Here is a 26,515-nt window from a genome sequence, read left to right as displayed (position 1 = left end):
ATAACTCTAATACTAACCCTAGCTCAAAATCCTAAAGCCTAACCCTAACTCTTTCCTAAACCCAACCCCAACCTTTACCACCTAACATCAAAAACAAAACCCAAATCCATATCCATCCTCAACACAAACCTAAAATTTAAGCCCTAATCCTAACTTCTAACCCTAACTAAAACCCTAACACCTAATCTCTAACCTCCACCGCAACCCCAACACCAAACCAACCACTAACTCTAATCCCCAACCACAACCACAACCTTAACTGCTAACCCTAAACCTGATACAAACCTAAATACAAAACAATAAACCATAAACTCTAACCCTAAACCATAGCCTAACCCTAAACTCTAACCCTACATAAACCATAACCCAAAACTATAACTCCAAAAGCCAACGCTAAACCCCAAACACCAATCACAACCCAGCCAGAAACCTACTTCTAAACTAAACCTAACTTCACACCTAAACCCAAACCTAATCCAATCCTACCCTAAACTGAATGCTAACTGTAACCCTAATGTTAACCATAACTTACCCTAAATCTTACCCTTACCCAAACCATAGCCCTAACACTAACCATAACTCTATTTTTAACACTAAACCTAAGGCTAAGCCTGCACCTAATCCTCACCCTAAATGTAACCCTAATCCTAACCATATACCTAACCCTAATCTTAATACAAAACCTAATCCTAAACCTAAACATAAACCTAACCTTAACCCTGAAACTAACCTTATTCCTAACTCTAAACCTAGCTTTTAACCTAACCCTAAACCTAACTCTGAACCTAACCCAAAACATAACCTTAACTCAAATCTAAACTTAACCCTAATCCTAAACCTAACTCTAAAACTACCTGTAAACCTACCTCTACTCCTAAACCTAACTCTAACACTAACCCTAACCCTTACCCTAAATCTAATTTTTTTTTTTAAATAATATTTTATTGTGTTTTTGGTGAAGGCTTACACAGCAGTTTAGGTTCCCATTCACCAATTTCTATACAAGTTGCTCAGTGGCATTGGTTACGTTCTTCACAATGTGTTAACATTCTCATTATTTCTGTTCTGGCTGTTTCATTTGCATTAATCTAGCTTCCCTACCCCCTTACATTCTTATCTTTGTTTTAAAATAATTGATGACCATTTGGCCGCATATAGGTGATTTTTTTTTTAAAGGAGCACAGTACTTACAGGTGACATTCATTATTTTTGGAGCCATTTGTTATTTAGCTGCAAGATGACCTTAGGGGTTAGTTTTGGTTCAAGATTTAAAGATTGTAATGGCTAAGGTTGTCTGTCGTCTTGACTGGGCCTTGATTCTCAGCGCTTTGGTAGTTATGTAATGATGTAGTTTGACAGTTAGGTAATGATGTAATTTGGCAGTTATGTAATATGTTGTCATCCTCCATTTTGTGATATATTGTAATCACCTTCACGATGTAATTCAATGTGATCAGCTAATCAGTTGTAAGGAGAGTTTCCTTGGGATGCGGCCTGCATGCAAAATATATGGACGTTCTGGCAAAGCTTGAAGGCTTTTGCTCACTCCGGATCTTGCATTTGGTTCCTCATCATCTGACCTCTGATTCTTGGAACTTGAGCCAGTGGCCTGCCATCTTGCCCACCCATCTTGGGATTTGTCGGTCTCTGCAGCCTGTGAGCCAGAAGCCTGTTGTCTTACTTGCTGATCTTGGATTCATCAGCCTCTGCAGCTACATGAGTCAAGAGAAGCCTCCAACCTGATGCCTGACCCATGGACTTGGGACTTACCAGACTTACTATGTTTGCCATTTCCTTGAGATAAATCTCTCTCTCTATTTATATGCTTCACAGGTTTTGCTTCTCTAGAGAATCCATCCTAACATATTTGGTATCCAAGAGTTGTTCTAGAGAAACAAAATTATAAGGAAGCGTTTTCTAAATTGGATCTCAAGTCTGGTTAGTCTTAAAGATGTTGGTTACTCTGCTTCCAGTAGTAAAGAGGGCACTGCTAATCCATGGTGTGAGGTGGCAATAAAAATATGCAAAATATCACCATCAATAGATCAGGTATTGGTGAGAGGTAAGGCTCTGGGTGATAACATGTTTGATACTTTTCTACAATTTTGTCAGAATGAGAAGTGTAAGGAAGCTGGTTGGTTGGTCCTACTTTCACTAGACAAAGTGGTGAAAGAAATAGATGAGATCAGGGCTTTAAAGCCACAGCTCAAGTGCTGCATAAATGACTTCAAAGCTGCCACCGTGCCCTGAAAGGAAGCTTTATTTCTTGTAGTAACAGAGCCGATACTGCCAAAAACCAAACCCAGAGTCTTATCATAACAGTGTCTGAATTACAACCCCAATTGAATTCCCAACCTCAAATGGCGTCTGAAGTTAAAGTGAGGGTATTGATTGGGAAGAAATGGGATCCTGAAACTTGGAATGAGAACATATGGGCAGATAATCAGGAAGCTGAGCCCCTAAATTCTGTTGAATCACTCCTGCCAACAGAACCAGTGCTTTCAGTCCCATCTGAAGAAATTACTCCATGTTTGTCTACTAAGCCACCCTCCACAGTAAAATCATTAGCCCCTCCACCCCCATCTGATGAGATTAACCCAGGTATGTCTGAAAAGCCTTTGTTTGAGATATTGCTTGGGGTGGTATCTGAGTCATCACCTGGTGCATCACCTGACACAGATGCCTTATAAGACATTGATGAATGTTCTCAGAACATTTGTACCCACCACCTATTTTGTCTTCTAAACCTATGACTAGACTTAAGCCCCAGTGATCCCCAAAACGTGAAGTACAAAGTATGATCCAGTAGGAGGTACAATACACTCCAGAAGAACTGCTTGACTTTTCTAACATGTACAAACAGAAACCTGGGCAATATGTGTGGGAATGGCTATTAAGGGTGTGGGATAATGGTTCAAGAACATAAAGTTGGATCAGTGTGAGTTTATTGATATGGGCTCACTAAGCACAAATTCTTCATTCAATGTTTCAGCTCGAGAAGTTAGGAAAGGATCCAATAGTTTATTTGGTTGGGTCGCTGAAGCATGGATTATGCAGTGGCCTACACTAAATCAAATTGAAGTGCCAGACCTGCCTTGGTACTGTAGAAGGAGGTATCCCAAGGCTTAGGAAAATTGGCATGTTAGAGTACATTTATCAGTTTAGACCCACAGACCCATACCTCGAGTGCCAGAGGGCACATTTTTTTTTACCACAACTGTGAGTAACAAGTTTGTGAAGGGAGCCCCAACATCCTTGAAGACTGCCGTGATTGCTATTTTATGTAAGTCCGATTTCACAGTGGGAACACCCTAGCTGAATTAAGACACCTGACTACAACGGGGCTGATTGGGCCACATGGTGATAGAGGGCAACTGGCAGCACTCGATTGACAAATGCAAGGTGGGTGTGGCTACCATAACAGACAGCAGAGTGAAATAAAATCATAATAATCTGACTTCTATGGATTTATGGCATTGGCTACTTAGGCATGGTATCCCTATGAGTGAAATTGAGGGGAAATCTACTAAATATTTACATGATCTCTACAAGTGGAAGAATTATAGGTCAGGTCAATGGCAGTCTAACTCAAATCTCCAGAATAGAGAGTCATGGCTCACCAATAAATTTCCAGACTTGAATCAGTTTACAGACCCACAACCCCTTGAATGAAGAGGAGGTCAGGTCCCCTTGAGGAAGGGTCCACCTACATTGCCAAAAATTTATACTGTTTGTCTTTCTCCCAGTCTTCCCCAAAGGGATCTATGGCCTTCTACAAGAATGACTGTCCATTGGGAAGAAGGAAACAGTCAGACTTTTCCTGGATTATTGGATACTGGCTCTGAGCTGACACTAATTCCAGGAGACCCAAAATGTTACTGTGGTGCACCAATCAGAGTGGAGGTATATGGAGGTCAGGTTATTAATGGAGCCTTAGCTCAGGCTTGGCTTACAGTGGGTCCAGTGGGTCCCTGTACCCACCCTGTAGTGATTTCCCCAGTTCCAGAATGCATAATTGGAATAGATATACTCAGCAAATGGCAGAACCCTCACATTGGCTCCCTTACAAGCGGAGTAAGGGCTGTTATGGTAGGAAAAGAGCTATTATAGTAGGAAGAGTAGAAGCCATTAAAACTGCCCCTACCTAGGAAAATAGTAAACCAAAAGCATTACTGCATTCCTGGAGGGATTGCAGAGATTACTGCCACCATCAAGGACTTGAAAGATGCAGGAGTGGTGATTCTCACCATATCGCCAATCAACTCACCCATTTGGCCAGTGCAAAAAACAGATAGATGTTGGAGAACGACAGTGGATTATTGAAAATTTAACAAGGTGGTGGTTTCAATTGCAGCTGCTGTTCCAGATGTAGTTTCATTGCTTGAGCAAATTAATACATCTCCTGGTACCTGGTATGCAGCTACTGATGTGGACAATGCTTTTTTCTCAATTCCTGTTTTGAAGGAACACTGGAAGCAGTTTGCCTTAAGCTGGCAAAGCCCACCTCAGGAGTATATCACCCTCCAGGCCTATGTCATAATTTAGTCTGCAGGGACCTTGATCGCCTTTCCCTTCCACAAGACATCATACTGATCCATTACACTGAAGACATTATGCTGATTGGATCTAGTAAAGAAGTGTCACTATCTCTGGACTTATCTGTAAAACATTTGGATGCTAAAAAAAAAAAAGCCACCCACTGCTGTGGGAAATTAAACCATGAGAATGGATGTGGGCACTTGCTGAGAGTGAGTAGAGAGAACAGTGAACCACAAACAGAATTCTGAAGAGCACAAACATTCCAGGGAGGGACAGCAAAGAGTTGGGCTGATGTCTACAGTCAAATACACCTGAGAAGTTTGAAAAAAGTGTTGAGAAAGATGTATAATGTTGGCACTGAGGATATCACTGGACCTAGAACAGCTTTAGAACTGGGAACTAGATGAGGGGGCAGCAGTTATGTGTATTAGCTATTCACTGTGGAAATAAAACCTCAATTAATTATACCATATTTTTTTGCTCATGGATGTGGAGTTGTTGAGTCTTTGTTCTCACTTGGTTAGGATCATTAGACTCAGCTTTGTTCTGTTCTACATGCCTCTCATTTTTGGACCCAAGATTAATCCCAAACTCAATTTTCCCCTACCCTATTAAAACGCCGACCCTGCTTAAATCAGGGATTTACCTGGTCATTAGGTGCTCCCTGATGCTCATCAGCTGAATACATATTTAGCCTTGATTTCAGTTACTGAGCAGGCTTCTTCTTTTTTTGTGTGTGTCAGAGGGTAAGCATTTAAGAGGCAAATGAAAAGGCATGATGCCTCTTAAAATTTCTAGTAGAACTGGCACACTGTCACTTCAACCCTTGTTCCATTGACCAAAGCAATTCACATGGCCAAGCCCAATTCAGTAGGTGGGAAAACATACCCTAATCCTAAAAGGACAGTGAGGGGAGAGTGGGTATTTGTGAATATCCAATTTACTATATAGTTTGTGAAAGCGGAAAAAGAGAAGGGTCTACTACTCTTTTAAGACATTTGGTAAAACAACCTAGAGTTTTTAATTTATATGGGTCAAACACTCTTTTAAGTGCTGAGGATATATCATTTAATCCACATAACAACCCTATAAGGTAGGTTCTTATTATCAACCCCATTTTACTGATAAGGACACCAAGTCACAGAAATGTTAATCAACTTGGTCAAAGTTATTAAAAAACTTACAGCAGAGCAAAGGGTGCGAAGTACCATGAATTTTAGTTGAAGTATAAAATGGTTGCCTAATTCAAAACCACAAAAGCATGTCCTCAACTTTCTCCTACCCTATTAAAACACTGTTCCTTCTTTAATCAGGGATTTATCTGGTCTTCAGGTGCTCCCTGATGCAATCAGTTGAATTAAGTCTTTAGCCTTGATTTCAGTTATTGAAATCATTTTCTTTCGACAATGTGTAGGCACACCAGGAAGTTTATTATCTTTGTCTCTTAGCTATAAATACGGGATGCCCCAGGGTAATAGCAATACCATCTTACCTTAACCTGATTGATTGCATGTATTAATTTTTTAATGTATAATCTCAGGAGTGCAAAAATTTGAATTCATTTATTTTAAAAACCGAAAACCAAACCCATTGCCATCAAGTCAGTTCCAACTCATGGCAACTCTAGGTGTTACAGAGTAGAACTGCTCCATAGGGTTTTCTTGGCCGTAATCTTACAAAAGCAGATCACCAGGCCTTTCTTGTGCAGTGTCTCTGGGTGGGTTTGAACTGCCAACCTTTAGGCTGTTGTTGTTAGTTGCTGTTGAGTTGATTCTGACTTATGGAGACCCCTTATGTGTCAGAGTAGAACAGTACTCCATAGGGTTTTTTTTTTTGGCAATTCAACATTTTTCACTCCTACAATTCAACAAAACCAATTATACCAATTGTGTTGTGCAATCATTGCCAACATCAGTTGTTATATTTTCCATTCCCGTAAACAGAAAATCAAGGCTAGCTAAACAAAGATTCCCTTCTTTCCCTTCTGTTCCACCCCTGGTGACCACTGCCAAACTCTGATCTCTATGCATTTGTCTACTCTAAGAGTTTCATATTAGTGAGATCATACAATATTTGCCCTTTTTTTGTGATTGACTTACTTCACACAGCACAATATTTTCAAGGTTCATCCATGTTGTGATATGTATCAGGACTTCATTTCTCTTTATGGCAGAGTCATATTCCATAGTGTGTATATACCACATTTTGTTTATCCATTCATTTGTTGATGGGCATTTGTGTTGTTTCCAGGAAGAATGCTGCAATGAATGCTGGTGTACATGTGAGCTCCATAGGATTTTCAAGGCCATGACATTTTAGGAGCAGCTGGCCAGGCTTATGTTTCAAGACGCCAGGAAATGGTGGAATACCAATTAAGATTTTTCAATAAATGGGTACATAGCTATAAGTACTCACTCATCTATGTCAAGAAATTTGGGAGACAGCTACTTGGCGAACTGACTGGGAGAGATCCACATACATGCCCATTCAAAAAGAAGGTGATACAACAGAATACAAAAATTATTGAACAATAGCATTGATATCACATGCAAGTAAAATTTTGCTGAAGATAATTCAAAAATGGTTTCAGCAGTACATTGACAATGAACTACTAGAAATTCAAGCCAGATTCAGAAAAGGATGTGGAATGAGGAATATCATTGCTGACGTCAGGTGGATCTTGGCTGAAAGCAGAGAATACCAGAAAGATGTTTACTTGTGTTTTATTGACCATGCAAAGGCATTGGACTGTGTGGATCATAGCAAATTATAGATAACATTGCGAAGAATGAGAATTTAAGAACATTTAATTGTGCTCACTTGAAACCTGTACATAGGCCAAGAGGCAGTTGTTCGAACAGAACAAGGGGATACTAAACCAAACCAAACACAGTGCAGTCGAGTTGATTCTGACTCATAGCGACCCTATGGGACAGAGTAGAACTGCCCTGTAGAGTTTCCAAGGAGCACCTGGAGGATTCGAACTGCCAAACCTTTTGGTTAGCAGCTGTAGCACTTAACCACCACTCCACCAGGGTTTCCATGTGGTTTAAAATCAGAAAAGGTGTGCGTCAAGGTTGTATCCTTCTGCCATACTAATTCAATCTGCATGCTGAGAATCTGAGAAGCTGGACTATGTGAAGAAGAACGTGGCATCAGGATTGGCGAAAGACTCATTAAGAATGTGCGATATGCAGATCACACAGTCTTGCTCGCTGAAAGTAAAGAGGACTGGAAGCACTTGATGACGAAGATCAAAGACTACAACCTTCAGTATGGATTATACCTCAACATCAAGAAAACAAAAATCCTCACAACTAGACCATTATGCAACATCATGACAAATGGAGAGAATGTTGAAGTTGTCAAGGATTTTATTTCGCTTGGATCCACAATCAATGCCCATGGAAGCAACATTGGACAAATCTGCTGCAAAAGACCTCTTTAAAGTGTTCAAAAGCAAAGATGTCACTTTGAAGGCTAAGGTGCCCCTGACCCAAGCCATGATATTTTCATCACCTCATATATGTGTGAAAGCTGGACAAACGAATAAGGAAGACTAAAGAAGAATTGATGCATTTACATTGTGGTGTAGGTGAAGAATATTGAATATACCAAAGAAGAATGAACAAATCTGTCTTTGAAGAAGTACAGCCAGAATGTTCCTTAGAAATGAGGATGTCAAGACTTCATCTCACATACTTTGGACATGTTATCAGGAGGGAGTTCCTGGAGAAGGACTTCATGCCTGGTAAAATAAAGGATCAGTGAAAAAGAGGAATACCCTCAAGAAGATGGACTGACACAGTGGCTCTAACAATGGGCTAAAACATAGCAAGGTACAGGACCAGGCAGCGTTTCGTTCTGTTATATGTAGAGTCGCTATGAGTTGGAAGTGACTTGATGGTATCTAACTACCACAACAACAGAGCCTCGAGGACCAATTGTTTCCCTAGGGTTGGTTATCTTTTCTATCAATTAATCATTATAATGGGCAATCCTATTGTGAATATAAGAAAAACATGTACACTAGAAAATGTAGTGGACCTCATAGCTCAGCTCCCTTAAGAATTCTTAAAGGGCATTCTCACCCCTACGCGGCCATGAGGAAATGTTCATTTTTCAACAGAATAATTTTTTAAATCCTTTTCTTCTCTCTTTCTTTAGCCCCACAAGCCTGTTGTTAGGTGCCGTAGAGTTGGTTCTGACTCATAGGGACCCTGCACACAACAGAATGAAACAGTGCCTGGTCCTACACCATCCTCATTATCATTGCTATGCTTGAGCCCATTGTTGTAGCCACTCTGTCAACCCATCTCGTGAGGGTCTTTCTCTTTTTCACTGACCTTCCACTTTACCAAGCATGATGTCCTTCTCCAGGGACTGATCCCTCCTGATAACATGTCCAAAGTATGTGAGACGAAGTCTTGTCATCTTTGCTTCTAAGAAGCATTCTGGCTGTACTTCTTCCACGACGGATTTGTTTGTTCTTTTGGCAGTCCATGGTATATTCGATATTCTTTGCCAACACAACTCAAAGGTGTCAATTCTTCTTTGACCTTCCTTATTCATTGTCCAGCTTTTGCACGCATATGAGGCGATTGAAAACACCATGGCTTGGGTCAGGCTCACCTTAGTCCTCAAAGTGTCATCTTTGCTTTTTAACACAAGCCTAGAAGAGTTTTTTTCTAATATTTAAATGATTGCCTTAATGTAGAAACTTCAAATACTGCCATGGAGAGAATCTTACATGCCTCCTACTAAGTTTAACTTTCTTAGCTGGAAACTGTGTAGTTAATGAGTCCAGAGCATGGCTTCAGGCTGAGACTTTAGGAAGTACAGAGCATTAGCTCAGCTTCCCCTGGATACCAGAATCAGCCCATGGCTACCTAAGCACAGATAGTCTCTCATTTGTTCCTTTGGAGAGTTCTTTCTTTAAAAGATGTCCTTAGGATAGTATTCAGATTCACAGAGGAAATAAATGAAGAGATGGCAGGTTACTGGACCTGAGTTATGTAAGAAAGTTTTAATGAAATACATGCCAGTGTTTCAGAATATAACTTTCTTTAGAGAAACTGTCCCTCTCTTTCCATTACTGATTTGCATTGTGGAATGATACCAGTGTAGGTTAAGGAAAAATCCTGATTCTATAACATTCAAGTGCTTCTAGAGATTGAACTATTCCAATTTCCTGCACTCGTTAACAGAAAGAAGAAAAAGTTATCTGCTATGTTGAGAGTCAGACTCCTGTGACACAAATTCTCTTCTGGTAAGACTTTACCCAAGATGTGTCCATTCATAATGACAAAGTCAGAACATACAGGAACTTCCAGAAAAAGCCAGCAACATGGTGATATCTTTCCTGATTCTCTTGTGTTCCCCTATTTTTCTTCTTGGAAAGGCCTATGTGAGTTTTAGTTCTTCTTCCATGCTCTAACCAAACCAGAATCCCTGTCACTTCATCATCCATTGAATTCATGCTAGAGCTGAGGCTCCTGCTCCTCTGTCCCTCATCCTTGAGCTGGAGATGAAAAATTGCTGCTCCTTAGCAGACCATCTCCTTCTTTGCATGGAGTCCTGATATTTCTCTTCCCCCCTCTGCCTTAAACACCTTTTTCAGAAGGGTCTCTCTTCCCTTCTTGCATAACACTGGGGACAGGGACATATTACAGCCTGGGCATAAATCCTATCACGCTTTTGGATCCCAAAAGATTGGAGAAAGCTGAGACCTGGAATGAAATGAGGAGATCAGAGATAGACATTGGACTGTTGGTCCCTCAATGAGATGGCTTTAACAATGGGCTCAAACATAGCAAGGTCTATGATGATGACGCAGGACCTGGCAGTATTTCATTCTGTTGTTCATAGGGTCACTGTGCATTGGAACCTACTTAATCACATTATTTGTTAATTGCTTAATATTGGACTCTGTAATTTCTATACATTTATTATTTTCACATTTTTTAAATAGCATATCAGATGCTGTTGGTGTCTACCCAAAATGTGTTCTCACCTTTGCCACTTCAATTCACACTGACTTAAACTCCAACTGTTAGTCTCTGAACTTCTTTTTCTGAGGACGTTCTATTGCTATTGCAGCCAATTTTTCTGTCAGTATCACAGCTACACGACTCTTACCTGTGGTGAATCGGGATGGGACATATATGGAAAATGATGCACTGGTCTATGTGATATCTTTAGCAATGGAAAGATATGGGGAGAATGATAATTATAAGGGGTGTGCATTTGCTTCGTTGTTGTGGAATACAATTGGCATTCTAAAGAAATAATACAACAGGCTTAGGTTAGCCAAGTTCCAACCTAGGACATGATGTAAAGCCAGAATGTCGTATGGCAGTTTTAAAGAAATCCTTATCTTCTTCAACCAAAGATTGTGCTGAAAATCAGGCCTAGAATCTGATTGTGAGAGTAGCTGAGTTACGGAGATACTCAGTATCCCACATGGGGTCACCACGAGTTGGCGTCGACTCCATGGCAACTAACAATAACAAGAAATATCCTATGCTAAGTTCACGCTCCAAATTAGAAGGGAGCAGGACCATGAAAGTAGGATGAGGACATCTGGATTGATGTATTTGAGAACGCTGAACCTCTTGAATCATCAGGGCTTATAGAAGAGGCCCACAAATTCTACTACGTAATAGAAGTGGCCCACAAACTCTGATACATAATTCTTTGCTGTGAGACCATGCAGAAACTTCACCTGAGGTAGATGCCTTAGAAGGTATTACTTGCCCTCTCCCACCTCCTCTCATGGCTTGTAGATCAATAGCTAGGTCAAGTCTCAGCATGGCTGAGACAAGTACTGCCCTGATTGTAGAATTATTTACCAATGCAACTTCAGGCCATGAATAATATGTGCCAGCAGGAACTGGGAGAACATACTTGGGAATGATTTTTTTAGTTTAGTTTTTTTTTATTTACTGAGGTATAAAATATACAAGTGATTAAAGTACACTCATCTTAAAGGTACAGATCAATGAATTTTGATATATGTATGCACTTGTGTAGCCACTGCTTCAATCAAGGTGTTTGTCACACCAAGGTTTTTGGTTGCCAACAAAAGACACAGACCACAACTCTCTATTAGTACATGGGCAAACGCTTTACTTACATAGAGAAGAGACTGAGAGAGATCAGCTTTGCTAGTGGGCAGTGGTCTCCTATGGCCAGTAGGATTCCCTCCCACATACAGCTGGGGTAGAGCAGATGTCTTACATATACCCCCCTCATTTAGTAGACTGGAGAGACCCTGTTCCCTCCCCTCTGTGAACAGATACAGAAATGGGGTTGGCCAGGTGCCCTATGGTGCCCGTGCAAGTGAAAAAAGACAGAGAATGTTACTTTGTGCCCAGACAGGAGGAAGTCTTCTCTGATAAACAGAAGGAGCTGGGAGAGAGAGAGTGACTCAATTCCCTGCCTCCTTATCAGAGAATGTTCTGGCCTCAAGGCCTTCACTTTGGCAGCTTGGACCAGAGGTGTAAAGGCGGATTGTTTCTCCAAAGCTGTGGAACATTTAATCATCTTTGAAAGTTCCCTCATCCCACTTCCCTGTCAATCTATTCCCCACAGGTGAACACTATTCTGTGTTCATCAATTATTAATTTTCCTGTCTTTAAGTTCACATAATTGAAATCATATAGTATGTACTCTTTGTATCTGGCTTCTGTCATATATTATCTGTGAGATTTATTCGTGTGTTGTCCATAGTTTTTTAAATTGCTGTAAAGCAATAACATCATTCATTCCGTCATATGAATATGCTACATTTATTAAAATCCGTTCTCTAATACATGGACATTTGGATTATTTACGGTTTTGGTCTACAATGAATAAAACTGTTAGGAACATTCTAGTTTTTGCTGGATATGTATATTCGCTGCTCTTTAGTATACACACAGGAATAGGCCTAAGAGTAAATGTATGGTTTTGATTTAGTAGATACTGCCAAACAGTTTTCTGAAGTGGTTGAACCAATTTACACTAACACTAGCAATGTATATGAAATCAATTGCTTCAGTTCCTCATCAAGAGTTGAATACTTTCAGTATATTTAATTTTAACATTTAGAAGGATTCCACTTATGTATAAAGTTCCACAACAGGTTAAACTAACACTTCCCCTTTCTTTACCTTTGGTGGGTGTTTATAAGAACATGATGTCTAGAGTCACAGTAGTAGGGGCAAGCCTGAGGATGAAATCCAATACGTAGAGGATGGCACAGCAGATGATGGAAAGAGTCTAAATCATTGATGATTCTGTTGTGCTACTGAACCAACTCTGGAACCATCTCTCTTGAGATCTCTTGTTAAGTCAATGATAACTATTCTTATGGTTTATATTACTGTTAATTACATTTTCTATGATATGAAGATGAAAGCCTGCCTAATGAATACATTCTGCATGAATTTGAACATCTTTTTAAAAAAAATTTTTATTGGGCTTTAAGTGAAAGTTTACAAATCAAGTCAATCTCTCATGCAAAAACTTATGTACATCTTGCTATATACTCCTAGTTGCTCTACTCCTAATGAGACAGCACACTCCTCTCCACCCTGTATTTCCGTGTCCATTCAGCCAGCTTCTGCCCCCTCGGCATTCACATCTCCCCTCCAGACAGGAGCTGCCCACGTAGTCTCATGTGTCTACTTGATCCAAGAGGCTCATTCCTCACCATTATCATTTTCTATTTTATAATCCAGTCCAATCCCTGTCTAAAGAGGAATTTAAACATCTTTTATATCACTTAGCTCAATTTGGTTGTTTTGTTCACATGTGTTTTAAGTATTGATTCTTAAGTTTAATCTTGAGGATTTTATATTGATCTTGCTATAGCGAATAGACTCTTTTCCACTCGATACATATATTTTTTATTTAACAGTTTTTCCTGGTATATAGAAAAACTACTAATTGTATGAATATCTTTATTTTATTTTGTTTTTTGTGCTTTAGACGAAGATCTATAGAACAAATTAGTTTCTGATTAAACAATATACATATTGTTTTGTGACATTGGTTGCCAACCCCACCATGTGTCAACATTCTCCCCTTTTTGACCTTGGGTTCCCCATTTCCACTCATCCAGCTTTCTTGTCCCCTCTTTCCTTCTTGTCCTTGCCTCTGGGCTGGTGTACCCATTTAGTTTTGTTTATATGTTTGAGCTATGTGTATTATTGTTTGTTTTATGGGCCTTTCTAATCTTTGGCCAAAGGGTGAACCTCAGGAGTGACTTCAGTACTGAGTTAAAAAAGAGTGTCTGGGGCCTGTATGAATATCTTAAATGTTCACCTTATTACACTTTCCTGGTATACTAACAATTTTTTCTTTTCTAATAGATTTTTCTTAGATTTTCCAGGTAGATAATCAAATAACTTCCAAATATTGATAGATTCCTGCCTCCCAAATTTAATCTCAGATTTTATCCTCATCTATTTGTATTGGTGAGAAATTACAGAATTCTCTTAAGTAATAGAAAGCCCTGGTGGTGTAACGGTAAAGAGCTACGACTGCTAACCAAAAGGTTGGTAGTTCAAATCCGTGAGGTGCTCCTTGGAAACCCTATGGGGCAGTTCTACTCTGTCCTATAGGGTCGCTATGAGTTGGAATTGATTTGATGGCAATGGATTTTTTTTTTCTTAAGTAATATGGGTGATAATAAGTATTCTTTTCTTATTTACTTTGTAATTTCTCCAATATGACATTTTATCCTGAAGTATGTGGTTGGTTCATGTTTAAAATTAAATGTATATATTTTTTGTATCAAATGAAGAATCATTTGAAACTTATTTATTAAACATTTCAGGTAGAAATTGGTGTTGAATTTTATTTTATGTCATTTGAAACCCTATCAGGGTAAAAATATGATTGTTCTCATTTAATCTATTGACAGAATAATAGTTCATGAGGAATCAAATCAATAATAAGATTCATTTGGTTATGAACTATTCTTTCAGCATACTTTTGGACTCGATGGATTAATATTCTATTTAGAATTGTTGCTTATATAGTCATTAGAGGATGGTAAGGTTTGAATGAGAGTTATTTTGTCTTTGTAAGTGCATTGACAAACTTCCATATTATTCTGTACTCTAAGAAAATTCGTATAACATAGGACTATTTTGAATGCTAAAATTTGGAACGTGCCAACCGAAAGATCTATCTGTGCCTGTAGCTCCTTTGAAGTTAATTCTTTGATAATATATATATTTTTAAACAAATCTAATGGCTCTTTTTTCTTTTTCTTGATTTAAATTTTACTTGAAAATCAAACACAATCCTGTAACTCAAAATTATTACTATAGAATTTCAGTATTTCCTTGTAATTTTTCTTTTATATTAGTGATGTTATTATTTGTTTCTTTTTTCATTTCTTGAATATATTCTACAAAGTCATGGCAACTTTTATAGATCATTTTGAATAGCTGTAGCATGAATTTATTTCTTGATTCTGTTTTCTAATACATTCATTTGTGATTTCATTTATTTAGTTTTTTATCCTTTTCTTACATTTGTTATTGTTAATAGCCGTCAGTAGATTCTGACTCATGGCGACCCCATGTGTACAGAGTGGAACTCCTCCATAGGGTTTTCAAGACTGTGAATTTTGGGAGCAGATTGTCATGTATTGAATTGTGTCCCCCAAAAATATGTGTGTCAAATTGGCTATGCCATGATTCTGAGTATTGTGTGATTATCCACCATTTTGTCATCTGATGTGATTTTCCAAAGTGTTGTAAATCCTATCACTAAGATGTTAATGAGATGGGTTAGCGGCAGTTATGTTAATGAGACAGGACTCAATCTACAAGATTGGATTTTGTCTTGAGCCAGTCTCTTTTGAGACATAAAGGAGAGGAATGAGCAGAGAGACGGGGGATGTAGTACCACCAAGAAAACAGCACTGGGAGCAGAGCACGTTCTTTGGACCCAAGGTTCCTGCACTGAAATGCTCCTAGACCAGAGAAAGACTGATGACTAGGACCTTCCTTCAGAACCAACAGAGAGAAAGCCTTCCCCTGGACCTGATGCCCTGAATTTGGACTTCCAGCCTACTGAACTGTGAGAGAATAAACTTTTGTTTGTCAAAGCCATCCACTTGTGGTATTTCTGTTATAACAGCCCTAGATAACTAAGACACAGATCAACAGGTCTGTCTCCGAAGGCACAGTAGAGTGGGTTCAAATAGCCAACCTAATAGTCTTAAACAGTTTTTGACACACAAGGATTCCTTCTTACATTAGGTTTTATTACCTCTCTCTTAGATTTGAGCATTCAGAAATCTAAAATTTTTTCTTATTTATTTTTTAAGTTTTATTTTGCTTTAGGTGAAAATTTACAGTCCAAATCAGTTTCTCATTCAAAAATTCTTATTTATTAATGAATGCATTTCAGGATAGAAGTTCTATGCTGACTACCTCATTAGCAATATTTTGTAACCTTAGTATGTAGTGTTCTCATTTTTATAAGATTCTACATGTAGTTTTGCCCATTTTGTTGACATAGCATTTTTTGGCAATGATATCTCAAAAATTTCCAAGTAGTTGTTACTTGAAAAAACTTTGATTTTGGTTTAGTGAATTTCTCCTTTGTTTTTCATTTCTTTCCGGGACTCCTCATAGACGCTGGATCTCATAAAACAATCATCTCTCTATCTTATCTTTTCATTCTAATTAGGAGACCAAAATCAAGAGCCCCTACCATGGAATAAGGAGATTGGTTGTGTTCAGGCAGGCTCTGCACTCTTTCGTGCACGTATTTGACATTGTGTAGTGGGAAGGGGTGGAGACAAAAAAGCTTATGTAGAGAAACGCAATCTTTGCAAATTTGTGACATAACTATCTTTGTTCATTAGCTAAAATATAATATTTCCCCAGTGTTCTTTTCAAAGCTGTCTTCACCTCCTTGTTCTTTAGGCTGTAGATGAGGGGATTCAGCATGGGAGTGACCACACTGTACTGTAAGGAGGCAAGCAAATCAAGGGAGGAACCAGAGGTGGGCATGAGATAGCGAACCAAACCTGAACCAAAGAACAGGATCACTGCAATGAGGTGGGAGGAACAGGTGGAGAAGGCCTTGTTTCTGCCTGTGGTGGAGCTGATGCTCAGGATGGTGGAGATAATACGGGCATAGGAGATAAAGATTGGGAGGAAGGTTCCAAACGCATGCAGTAAAGTAGAACAGATCAGGATATTGATATTGATGGAGATATCAGAGCAAGACAGGGGGAAGAGAGAGGGTAGCTCACAGGCGTAGTGCTTTATAGTTTGGGCCTCACAGAAGTCCAGGTTAATAGCCAAGAGCACAATGAGGATTGCGTTGAGAAGGGCCAGGCCCCATGAGGTCAACACCAGCCTCACACAGAGCTGGTTGTTCATCAGCTGTCCATAGAGCAGTGGGTGGCAGATGGCAGCATAGCGGTCATAGGCCATCATTGAAAGCAGAAAGGCTTCAGTCCCTCCAGTGATAATCACAAAGAAGACCTGAGCCAGGCAGCCTTCTACAGAGATGGTTTTCTTCTCAGACAGAAGGCCTTCAAGCAGCTTGGGTAGAGTGACAGAAGAGAAACAGATGTCCAGGAATGACAGACTGCCCAAGAAGAAGTACATGGGTGTGTGGAGGTGAGAATCAGCCATGATCACCAGCAGCATCACCAGGTTCCCCATCAGGGTCAGGAGGTAGATCACCAGAAAGAGTACAAAGAGCAGAGCCTCAATGTGGGGGTCAGCAGACAGCCCGAGGAGGATGAACTCGGTGATGGTGCTGTGGTTCCTCAAATCCATATGAGCATAGTTTCTTGAAATAAAATAGATCCCCACTGATTTTCTATCTCCTTCAGGGCATCACCCAATCTTCTCATACACTCCCTCCTTGCTCTGCCTGGACTCTGTGCTCAGATATCTCAAAGCTGACCTCATTATATCTCAGCAAGAGTTTTTGTCCTTTAGCACTTATCAATCTTGGGTCACATTATTCTCATACTTCAGAGAATCCTATACTTGTTCCACAAGGGTTTATTGGAAAAATGAACATTTCTGGCTTACCTACACTTTTATATATTTACCTCACACTGAACTCTTCCTGTAGTTCAGAAATTGTTAAAATCATTTTGTTTTAAAAAGACATTAGAGTATATACTAACAGTGGTGTCTGTCAGTTTGTTGTACTGTGGGGGCTTGTGTGTTGCTGCGATGCTGGAAGTTATGCCACTGGTTCAGATACCAGCAGGATCACCCATGGAGGACAGGTTTCAGCTGAGTTTCCAGACTAAGACAGACTAGGAAGAAGGACCCAGCAGTCTACTTCTGAAAAGCATTAGCCAGTGAAAACCTTATGAATAGCAGTGGAACATTGTCTGTTACAGTGCTGGAAGATGAGTCCCCCAGGTTGGAAGGAGCTCAAAAGATGACTGGGGAAGAGCTGCCTCCTCAAAGTAGAGTCGACCTTAATGATGTGGATGGGGTAAAGCTTTCGGGACCTTCATTTGCTGATGTGGCAGGACTCAAAATGAGAAGAAACAGCTGCAAACACCCATTAATAATCAGAACGTGGAATGTACGAAATATGAAACTATGAAAATTGGAAATCGTCAAAAATGAAATGGAATGCATAAACATCGATATCCTAGGCATTAGTGAGCTGAAATGGACTGGTATTTGGCCATTTTGAATTGGACAATCATGTAGTCTACTATGCTGGGAATGACAACTCAAAGAGGAATGATGTTACTTTCACCGTCAAAAAAAAACGTTTCAAGATCTATCCTGAAGTACAATGCTGTCAGTGATAGGATAATATCCATACGCCTACAAGGAAGACCAGTTAATAGTGTTATTATTCAAATTGATGCACCAACCACTAGGGCCAAAGATGAAGAAATAGAAGATTTTTATCAGCTGCTGCAGTCTGAAATTGATCCAACACACAATCAAGATGCATTGATAATTACTGGCGATTGGAATGCAAAAGTTGGAAACAAAGAAGAAGAATCAGTAGTTGAAAAATATGGCCTTGGTGATAGAAACAATGCTGGAGACCGAATGATAGAATTTTGCAAGACCAATGACTTCTTCATTGCAAATACCTTCTTTCACCAACATAAGCGGCGACTATACACATGGACCTTGCCAGATGGAACACACAGAAATCAAATTACATCTGTGGAAAGAGACAATGGAAAAGCTCAATATCATCAGTCAGAACAAGGCCAGGGGCCGACTGTGGAACAGACCATCAATTGCTCATATGCAAGTTCAAGCTGAAACTGAAGAAAATCAGAGCAAGTCCACGAGAGCCAAAATCTGACCTTGAGTATATCCCACCTGCATTTAGAGACCATCTGAAGAATAGATTTGACGCATTGAACACTAGTGACCGAAGACCAGACGAGTTGTGGAATGACATCAAGGACATCATACATGAAGAAAGTAAGAGGTCACTGAAAAGTCAGGAAAGAAAGAAAACACCAAGGTGGATGTCAGAGGAGACTCTGAAACTTGCTCTTGAGCGTTGAGCAGCTAAAGCAAAAGGAAGAACTGATGAAGTAAAAGAACTGAACAGAAGATTTCAAAGAGCGTCCCGAGAAGACAAAGTAAAGTATTATAATGACTTGTGCAAAGAGCTGGAGATGGAAAACCAAAAGGGAAGAACACGCTCGGCATTTCTCAAGCTCAAAGAACTGAAGGAAAAATTCAAGCCTCGAGTTGCAATAGTGAAGGATTCCATGGGGAAAATATTAAATGACGCAGGAAGCATCAAAAGAAGATGGAAGGAATACACAGAGTCATTATACCAAAAAGAATTAGTCGATGTTCAACCATTTCAAGAGGTGGCATATGATCAGGAGCTGATGGTACTGAAGGAAGAAGTCCAAGCTGCTTTGAAGACATTGGTGAAAAACAAGGCTCCAGGAATTGACGGAATATCAATTGAGATGTTTCAGCAAAGAGATGCAGTGCTGGAGGTGCTCACTCGTCTATGCCAAGAAATATGGAAGGCAGCTTCCTGGCCAACTGACTGGAAGAGATCCATATTTATGCCTATTCCCAAAAAAGATGATCCAACCGAACGCGGAAATTATAGAACAATATCACTGATATCACAAGCAAGCAAAATTTTGCTGAAGATCATCCAAAAACTGCTGAAGCAGTATATCTATAGGGAACTTGCAGGAACTCAGACCGGTTTCAGAAAAGGACGTGGAACGAGGGATGTCATTGCTGATGTCAGATGGATCCTGGCTGAAAGCAGAGAATACCAGATGGATGTTTACCTGTATTTTATTGACTATGCAAAGGCATTCAACTGTGTGAATCATAACAAATTATGGATAACATTGTGAAGAATCGGAATTCCAGAACACTTAATTGTGCTCATGAGGAACGTTTACATAAATCAAGGGGCAATTGTTTGGCCAGAATAAGGGGATACTGATTGGTTTAAAGTCAGGAAAGGTGTGTGTCAGGGCTGTATTCTTTCATCATACCTATTCAATCTGTATGCTGAGCAAATAATCTAAGAAACTTGACTATATGCAGAAGAACGGGGCATCAGGATTGGAGGAAGACTCATTAACAACCTGCATTATGCAGATGACACAACCTTGCTTACTGAAAGTGAAGAGGACTTGAAGCACTTACTAATGAAGATCAAAGAGCACAGCCTTCAGTATGGATTGCATTTCAACATAAAGAAAAGAAAAATCCTCACAACTGGACCAATGAGCAACATCATAATAAACAGAGAAAAGATTGAAGTTGTCAAGGATTTCATTTTACTTGGATCCACAATCAACAGCCATGGAAGCAGTAGGCAAGAAATCAAAAGAGGCATTTCATTGGGTATATCTGCTGCAAAGAACCTCTTCAAAGTGTGGAAGAGCAAAGATGTCACCCTGAAGACTAAGGTGCGCCTGACCCAAGCCATGGTATTTTCAATTGCATCATATGCATGTGAAAGGTGGACAATGAATAGGGATGACCAAAGAAGAGTTGACGCCTTTGAATTGTGGTATTGGTGAAGAATATTGAATATACCATGGACTGCAAAAAGAATGAACAAATCTGCCTTGGAAGAAGTGCAGCCAGAATCCTCCTTAGAAGCAAGGATGGCGAGACTGTGTCTTACACACTTTAGACATGTTGTCAGGAGGAATCAGTCACTGGAGAAGAACATCATGCTTCACAGAGTACAGGGACAGAGGAAAAGAGGAAGACCCTCGATGAGGTTGATTGACACAGTGCTTGCAACAATGAGCTCAAGCACAGCAACAATTGTGAGGACTGCACAGGACTGGGCAGTGTTTCGTTGTGTTGTGCATAGGGTTGCTATGAGTCAGAGCTGACTCGACGGCACCTAACAGCAACAACACTGACTTCTCCTGTATTGTGTATTGTCCTTCCCTTCACCTAAGATAATTCTCGTCTGCTATCTAGTTCATGAATTCTCCTCTCTTCCTCCCTTCCCACCCTCCTAAACGTCAATGAATATTTTCTTTCATGTTTAAACATTTTCTTGAGCTCTTATAATAGTGGTCTCAAACAATATTTGTCATTTTGTGACTGACTAATTTCACTGAGCATAATGCCTTCCAGATTCATCCATGTTGTGGGACGTTTCGAGGATTCATCCTTGTTCTTTACTGTTGTGTATTATTCCGCTGTGTGGATGAGCATCTAGGTCGTTTCCATCTTTTTGGTATTGTGAACCGGGCTGCAATGAACATCTATTCGTGTGATGGCTCTTATTTGTCTAGGATATATTCCAAAGAACGGGATTGCCAGATTGCATGGTACTTCTATTTCTAGCTTTTTAAGGATATGCCAAATGTATTTCTGAAGTGGTTGTACCATCTTATATTCCCACCAGCAGTGTATAGTGTTCCAGTCTCTCCACAACCTCTCTGACATTATTTTGTGTTTTTTGGATTAATGTTAGCCTTGTTGGGGTGAGATGGTATGTCATTGTAGTTTTGATTTGCATTTCTCTAATGGAAATGATCCCGAGCATTTCCTCATATATCTGTGAGCCGCCTGAATGTCTTCTTTAGTGAAGTGCCTGTTCATATCCTTTGCCCATTTTTTAAATGGATTATTTGTCCTTTTGTTGTTGATGTGTGGGATTTTCCTATAGATTCTAGAGATTAGATCTTTGTCAGATTTGTCATAGCTAAATTCTTTTTCCCAGCCTGTAGGTTCTTTTTTTACTCTCTTGGTGAAGTCTTTTAATGAGCGTGTTTAATTTTTAGAAGATCCTGGTTATCCAGCTTATATTTTGGTGTTTGTGTATTGTTAGTTATGGTTTGTATACTGTTTATGCTGTGTATTAGGGCTTCTAGTGTTGACCTTTTTTTTTCTTCCATGGTCTTTATAGTTTTTGGCTTTAAATTTAGGTCTTTGATCCATTTTTGAATTCATTTTTGTGTATAGTGTGAGATGTGGGTCCTCTATCAGTTTTTTGCAGATGGACATCCAGTTTTGCCAGCACCATTTGTTAAAAAGAGTGTCTTTTCCTCATTTAATGGACTTTGGGCCTTTGTTGAAGATCAGGTGACCGTAGGTGGATGGGTTTACATCTGGGTTCTCGATTCTGTTCCATTGGTCAATGTGTCTGCTGTTGTACTGGTACCAGGCTGTTACGATTACCCTAGTTGTAACAGTAGTAGCTGAGGTCAGGTAGTGTGAGGCCTCCTACTTTATTCTTCTTCAGTAGTGCTTTACTTACCTGGGGCCTCTTTCCTTCCCATATAAAGTTAATGATTAGTTTTTCCATCTCATTAAAGAATGCTGTTGGCATTTGGATTGGGATTGCATTGTATTTGTAGATTGCTTTTTTTGGGTAGAGTTGTCATTTTCACGATGATGAGCCTACCTATGCATGAGCATGATATGTTTTTCCTTTTATGAAGACCTCTTTTGTTTCTTGTAGTAGCATTTTGTAGTTTTCTTTGTATACGTCTTTTACATCCCTGGTTAGATATATTTTATTTATTTATTTTAATGGGTTGTTATAAATGGCATTGCTTCCCTGATTTCCTTTTCATAGTTCTCTTTATTCATGTATAGGAATCCAAGTGACTTTTTAATGTTTATCTTGCATCCTGCTACTCTGCTGAATCTTTGTTTGAGCTCCAGTAGTTTTCTTGTGGAGTCCTTTGGATTCTCTATGTATAGTATCATATGATCCACAAATTAGGGATAATTTTGCTTCTTCCTTACAAATTTGGATGCCCTTTATTTATTTTCTTGCCTTATTGTTCTAGTTAGGACTTACAGCACAATGTTAAACAGGAGTGAAGATAAAGAGCATCCTTGTCTTGTTCCTGTTCTCAAGCAGAATGTTCTCAGCTTGGCTCCATTAAGAATGATGTTGACTGTTGGTTTTGTGTAGATGCCCTTTATTATGTTGAGGACTTTCCCTTCTACACCTATTTCATTGAGTTTTTATCAAGAGTGGGTGTTGGCCTTTATCAAATGCTTTTCCTTTATCTATTGAAATGATCATGTGATTCTTTCATTTTATTTATGTGGTGGATTATGTTGGCTGATTTTCTAACACTGAACCATTCCTGCATACGTGGTTTGAATCTCTTCTGGTTGTGGTGTATTATATTTTTGATATGATGCTGAATTCTATTGGCTAGATTTTTGTTGAGAATTTTTGCATCCATATTCATGAGAGATTAAAAAAAAAAAAAAAAGAAACCAACCCGTTGCCATTGAGTAGATTACAACTGATAGTGACCCTATAGGACAGAGGAGGACTGCCCCATGGAGTTTCCAAAGAGCACCTGGTGGATTGGAACTGCCCACTTGTTGATTAGCAGCCATAGCACTGAACCACTACACCACCACGGTTTCCTCATGAGAGATATTGGTCTGTAGTTTTCTGTCTTTCTTTTTTTTTTGTGGTGTCTTTGCCTGGTTTTGGTATCAGGGTTATCCTGGCTTCATAGAGTGAATTTGGAAGTATCTCTTCCTTTTCTGTGTTCTGAAATAATTTCAGTAGTACTGGTGCAAGCTCTTCTCTGAAAGTTTTGTAGAATTCTCCAGTGAAGCCATCTGGGCTAGGGCTTTTTGTTGTTGTTGTTGCTGGGAGTTTAAAAAAAAATTACCTTTTCAATCTTTTCTCTTGTTATTTGTCTGTTCAGATTTTTGACCTCATTTTGTGTTAGTTTAGGTAGGTTGTGTGTTTCTAGAAATCAGTCCACTTCTTCTAGGTTTTCAAATTTGTTGGAATAAAATTTTTCATAGTACTCTGTTACGATGCTTTTTATTTCAGTTGGGTCTCTTGTAATGGCCCCTATTTCATTTATTTGGGTTATTTGCTTCGTCTCCCGTTTTTCTTTTGTCAGTTTGACCAATGGTTTGTTGGTCCTTTCAAAAGACGAACTTTTGGCTTTTTTGATTCTTTCTATTTTTTTTTTTTTAATTTATTTCACCTCTGATTTTTATTATTTCCTTTCTTCCGGAGTCTGTGGGCTTCTTTTGCTGCTCCCTTTTTATTTGTTCAAGTTGTGCAGCTAATGTTTTGATTTTGTCACTTCTTTTCTGATATGTGCATCTATTGCTATAAATTGACCTCTGAGCTCTGCCTTGCTGTGTCCCAAAGGTTTTGGTATAATGTTTTCATTCTCATTTGATTCTATGAATTTTTGGATTCCATCTTTGATTTCTTTTATTTCTCAGTGGGTTTTAAGTAAGGTGTTATTCAGTTTCCAAGTATTCGATTTTTTCCTTGCTCTTTCTGTTATTAATTTCTATTTTTATGACATTGTAACCAGAGAAGATGCTTTGTATTATCTCAGTGTTTTGGATTTTGTTGAGGGTTGCTTTGTGGCCTAGGATGTGGTCTATTTTGGAAAATGTTCCATGTGCATTGAAAAAGAATGTGTACTTTGCAGCTGTTGGGTGGAATATTCCATATACGTCTGTGAGGTACAGTTGGTTGAGATCTTCTGTATCTTTTTTTTCATAAATAATTTTTATTGTGCTATAAGTGAAAGTTTACAAATCAAGTCAGTCTCTCACATATAAACTTATATACACCTTACTACATATTTCCACTTACTCTTCCCGTAATAAGTCAGCCCGCTCCCTCCTTCTGTATCTTTTTTGAGTTTCTTTTTGGATGTTCTGTCCTTTATCAAGAGCAGAGTGTTGAAGTCTCCTACAATTATTGTTGAAACATCAATTTCTCTTTTCAGTGCTGTTAGAGTTCGTTTTATGTATTTTGGAGCCCTGTCATTGTGTGTGTAGATATTTATTATGGTTATGTCCTCAAGGTGGATTGTCCCTTTAATCATTAGATAATGTTGTTTCTTGTCTTTTATGGTGGATTTTGTTTTAAAGTCTATTTTATCTGAAATTAGTATTGCTAATCCTGCTCTTTTTAGTTGCTTGTCTCTTGATATATTTTTTTCCATCCTTTCATTTTTAATGTATCTATGTCTTTGTTTCTAAAGAGTGTCTCTTTTGACAGCATATTGATGGGTCCTTTTTTTTTTTTAAAATCTGTTCTGTCACTCTCTGTCTCTTTATGGGTGCACTTAAGCCATTTGTGTTCAGTGTGATTACTGATAGGTGTGTTTATTGCTGTTATTTTGTAGAGTTTTTTTTTTTTGTGTGTGTGTGGTGCTGGTGTTTTCTTTGTTCTTTTTACTATCCTGTGCTGAATTCCTTTTTTTTTTTGTTTCATTTTTGTAGATTTTGTGTTTACTGAGACTTTGTGTTTTTTTTTCCCTGTATTTTGATGAGTAGGTTTGTTAACTTCCCTTGTGGTTACCTTGAAATTTACCCCATCTCCTAAGTTTAAACTCATCTTTTGTTACTTGATATTGCCTTGACTTCTTCTCCATTTGAAAGTTCTGTACCTCCACTGTTTATTCCCTCTTTTATTGATCTGATGTTGTTGTTATTTACCGATTGACGTTTCTGATGCCCTGTTGTAAATCTTTTTGTCTTGTTTTATCCTTGAGAATTCATTACCTAGTTTGGTATCTGGCAGATGCTGTCCTGCGTCCTAGATTCAGGTTGGTGTCTGATGTTTTGCTTCTCTAACCAAAGGACAGTCTTTAGTAATTTTTGTAAGTTTGGTTTGGTTTTTACATATTCCCTTAATTTCTTTTTGTCTAGAAATGTCCTAATTTCACCAACATATTTGAGTGAGAGTTTTCCAGGATATATTATTCTTAGTTGGCAGTTTTTTTCTTTCAAGGTTTTATATATGTCATCCCATTGCCTTCTTGCCTGCCTGGTTTCTGCCAAGTAATCAGAGCTTAGTTTTATTGTTTCTCCTTTGTATGTGACTTCATTTTTTTCAAACTGCTCTCAGGATTCTTTCTTTGTCTATAGTTTTAGTGAGTGTGATTATGATATGTCTTTGTGATTTTATTTTGGGTCTATCCAGATGGGTTTCATTGAGCTTCTTGGATGCTCGGCTTTTCATCTTTCATGATATTAGGGTAGTTTTCTGTCAGCAAATCTTCAATGATCCTCTCTGTGCTTTCTGTTTTCTCCCCCTGTTCTGGAACTCTGATCACAAGCAAATTTTTGCTTTTGATTGTGTCTCACATCATTCTCAGGTCTTCCTCATTTTTTCTCTGTAGTATTCAAGGATTTTTTTTTAATTTTGCTGGTCCTGTCTTCCATTCTTTCAGATTTGCTCCTAAAACCTTCTATTGCACTGTCCATTACTGAAATCCTGTTGTTTATATTTTGGATTTCTAATTGCTGTTTTTGTATGATTTCTAGTTGTTTGTTTATTTTGACATTTTGTTCCTGTATTGTTTTCTTGAGTTCTACATTGCTTTGCCTGTGTTTTCCCTGATTTAGTCTATTTTTTCCTTCATTTTCCTTTATCTCTTGGAAAGCACTGAGTATTAGAGTTTTGAATTCCTTATCAGGTAGTTCCAGTGCCTTTTCTTCTACCAGAAGGTCATCTGGTGTTTTATTTTGGTAGC

At 38.8% G+C, this 26,515-nt stretch overlaps 1 protein-coding gene across 1 annotated transcript; it reads right to left on the bottom strand.

Annotated features, from left to right (window-relative positions):
- Nucleotides 1–16,394: 16,394 nt before the first annotated feature.
- Nucleotides 16,395–17,339, bottom strand: LOC126076322 (olfactory receptor 8S1-like). Its single transcript, XM_049884877.1, has one exon. The coding sequence runs from the start codon at nucleotides 17,337–17,339 to the stop codon at nucleotides 16,395–16,397; it is 945 nt and encodes a 314-aa protein (XP_049740834.1).
- Nucleotides 17,340–26,515: the final 9,176 nt, after the last annotated feature.

The sequence above is a fragment of the Elephas maximus genome, chromosome 4 (genome assembly GCF_024166365.1).
Source record: "Elephas maximus indicus isolate mEleMax1 chromosome 4, mEleMax1 primary haplotype, whole genome shotgun sequence".
Lineage (NCBI taxonomy): Eukaryota > Metazoa > Chordata > Mammalia > Proboscidea > Elephantidae > Elephas > Elephas maximus.
The sequence above is the reverse complement of the archived record's forward strand: the minus strand, read 5'-3'. Positions and strand labels throughout refer to the sequence as shown.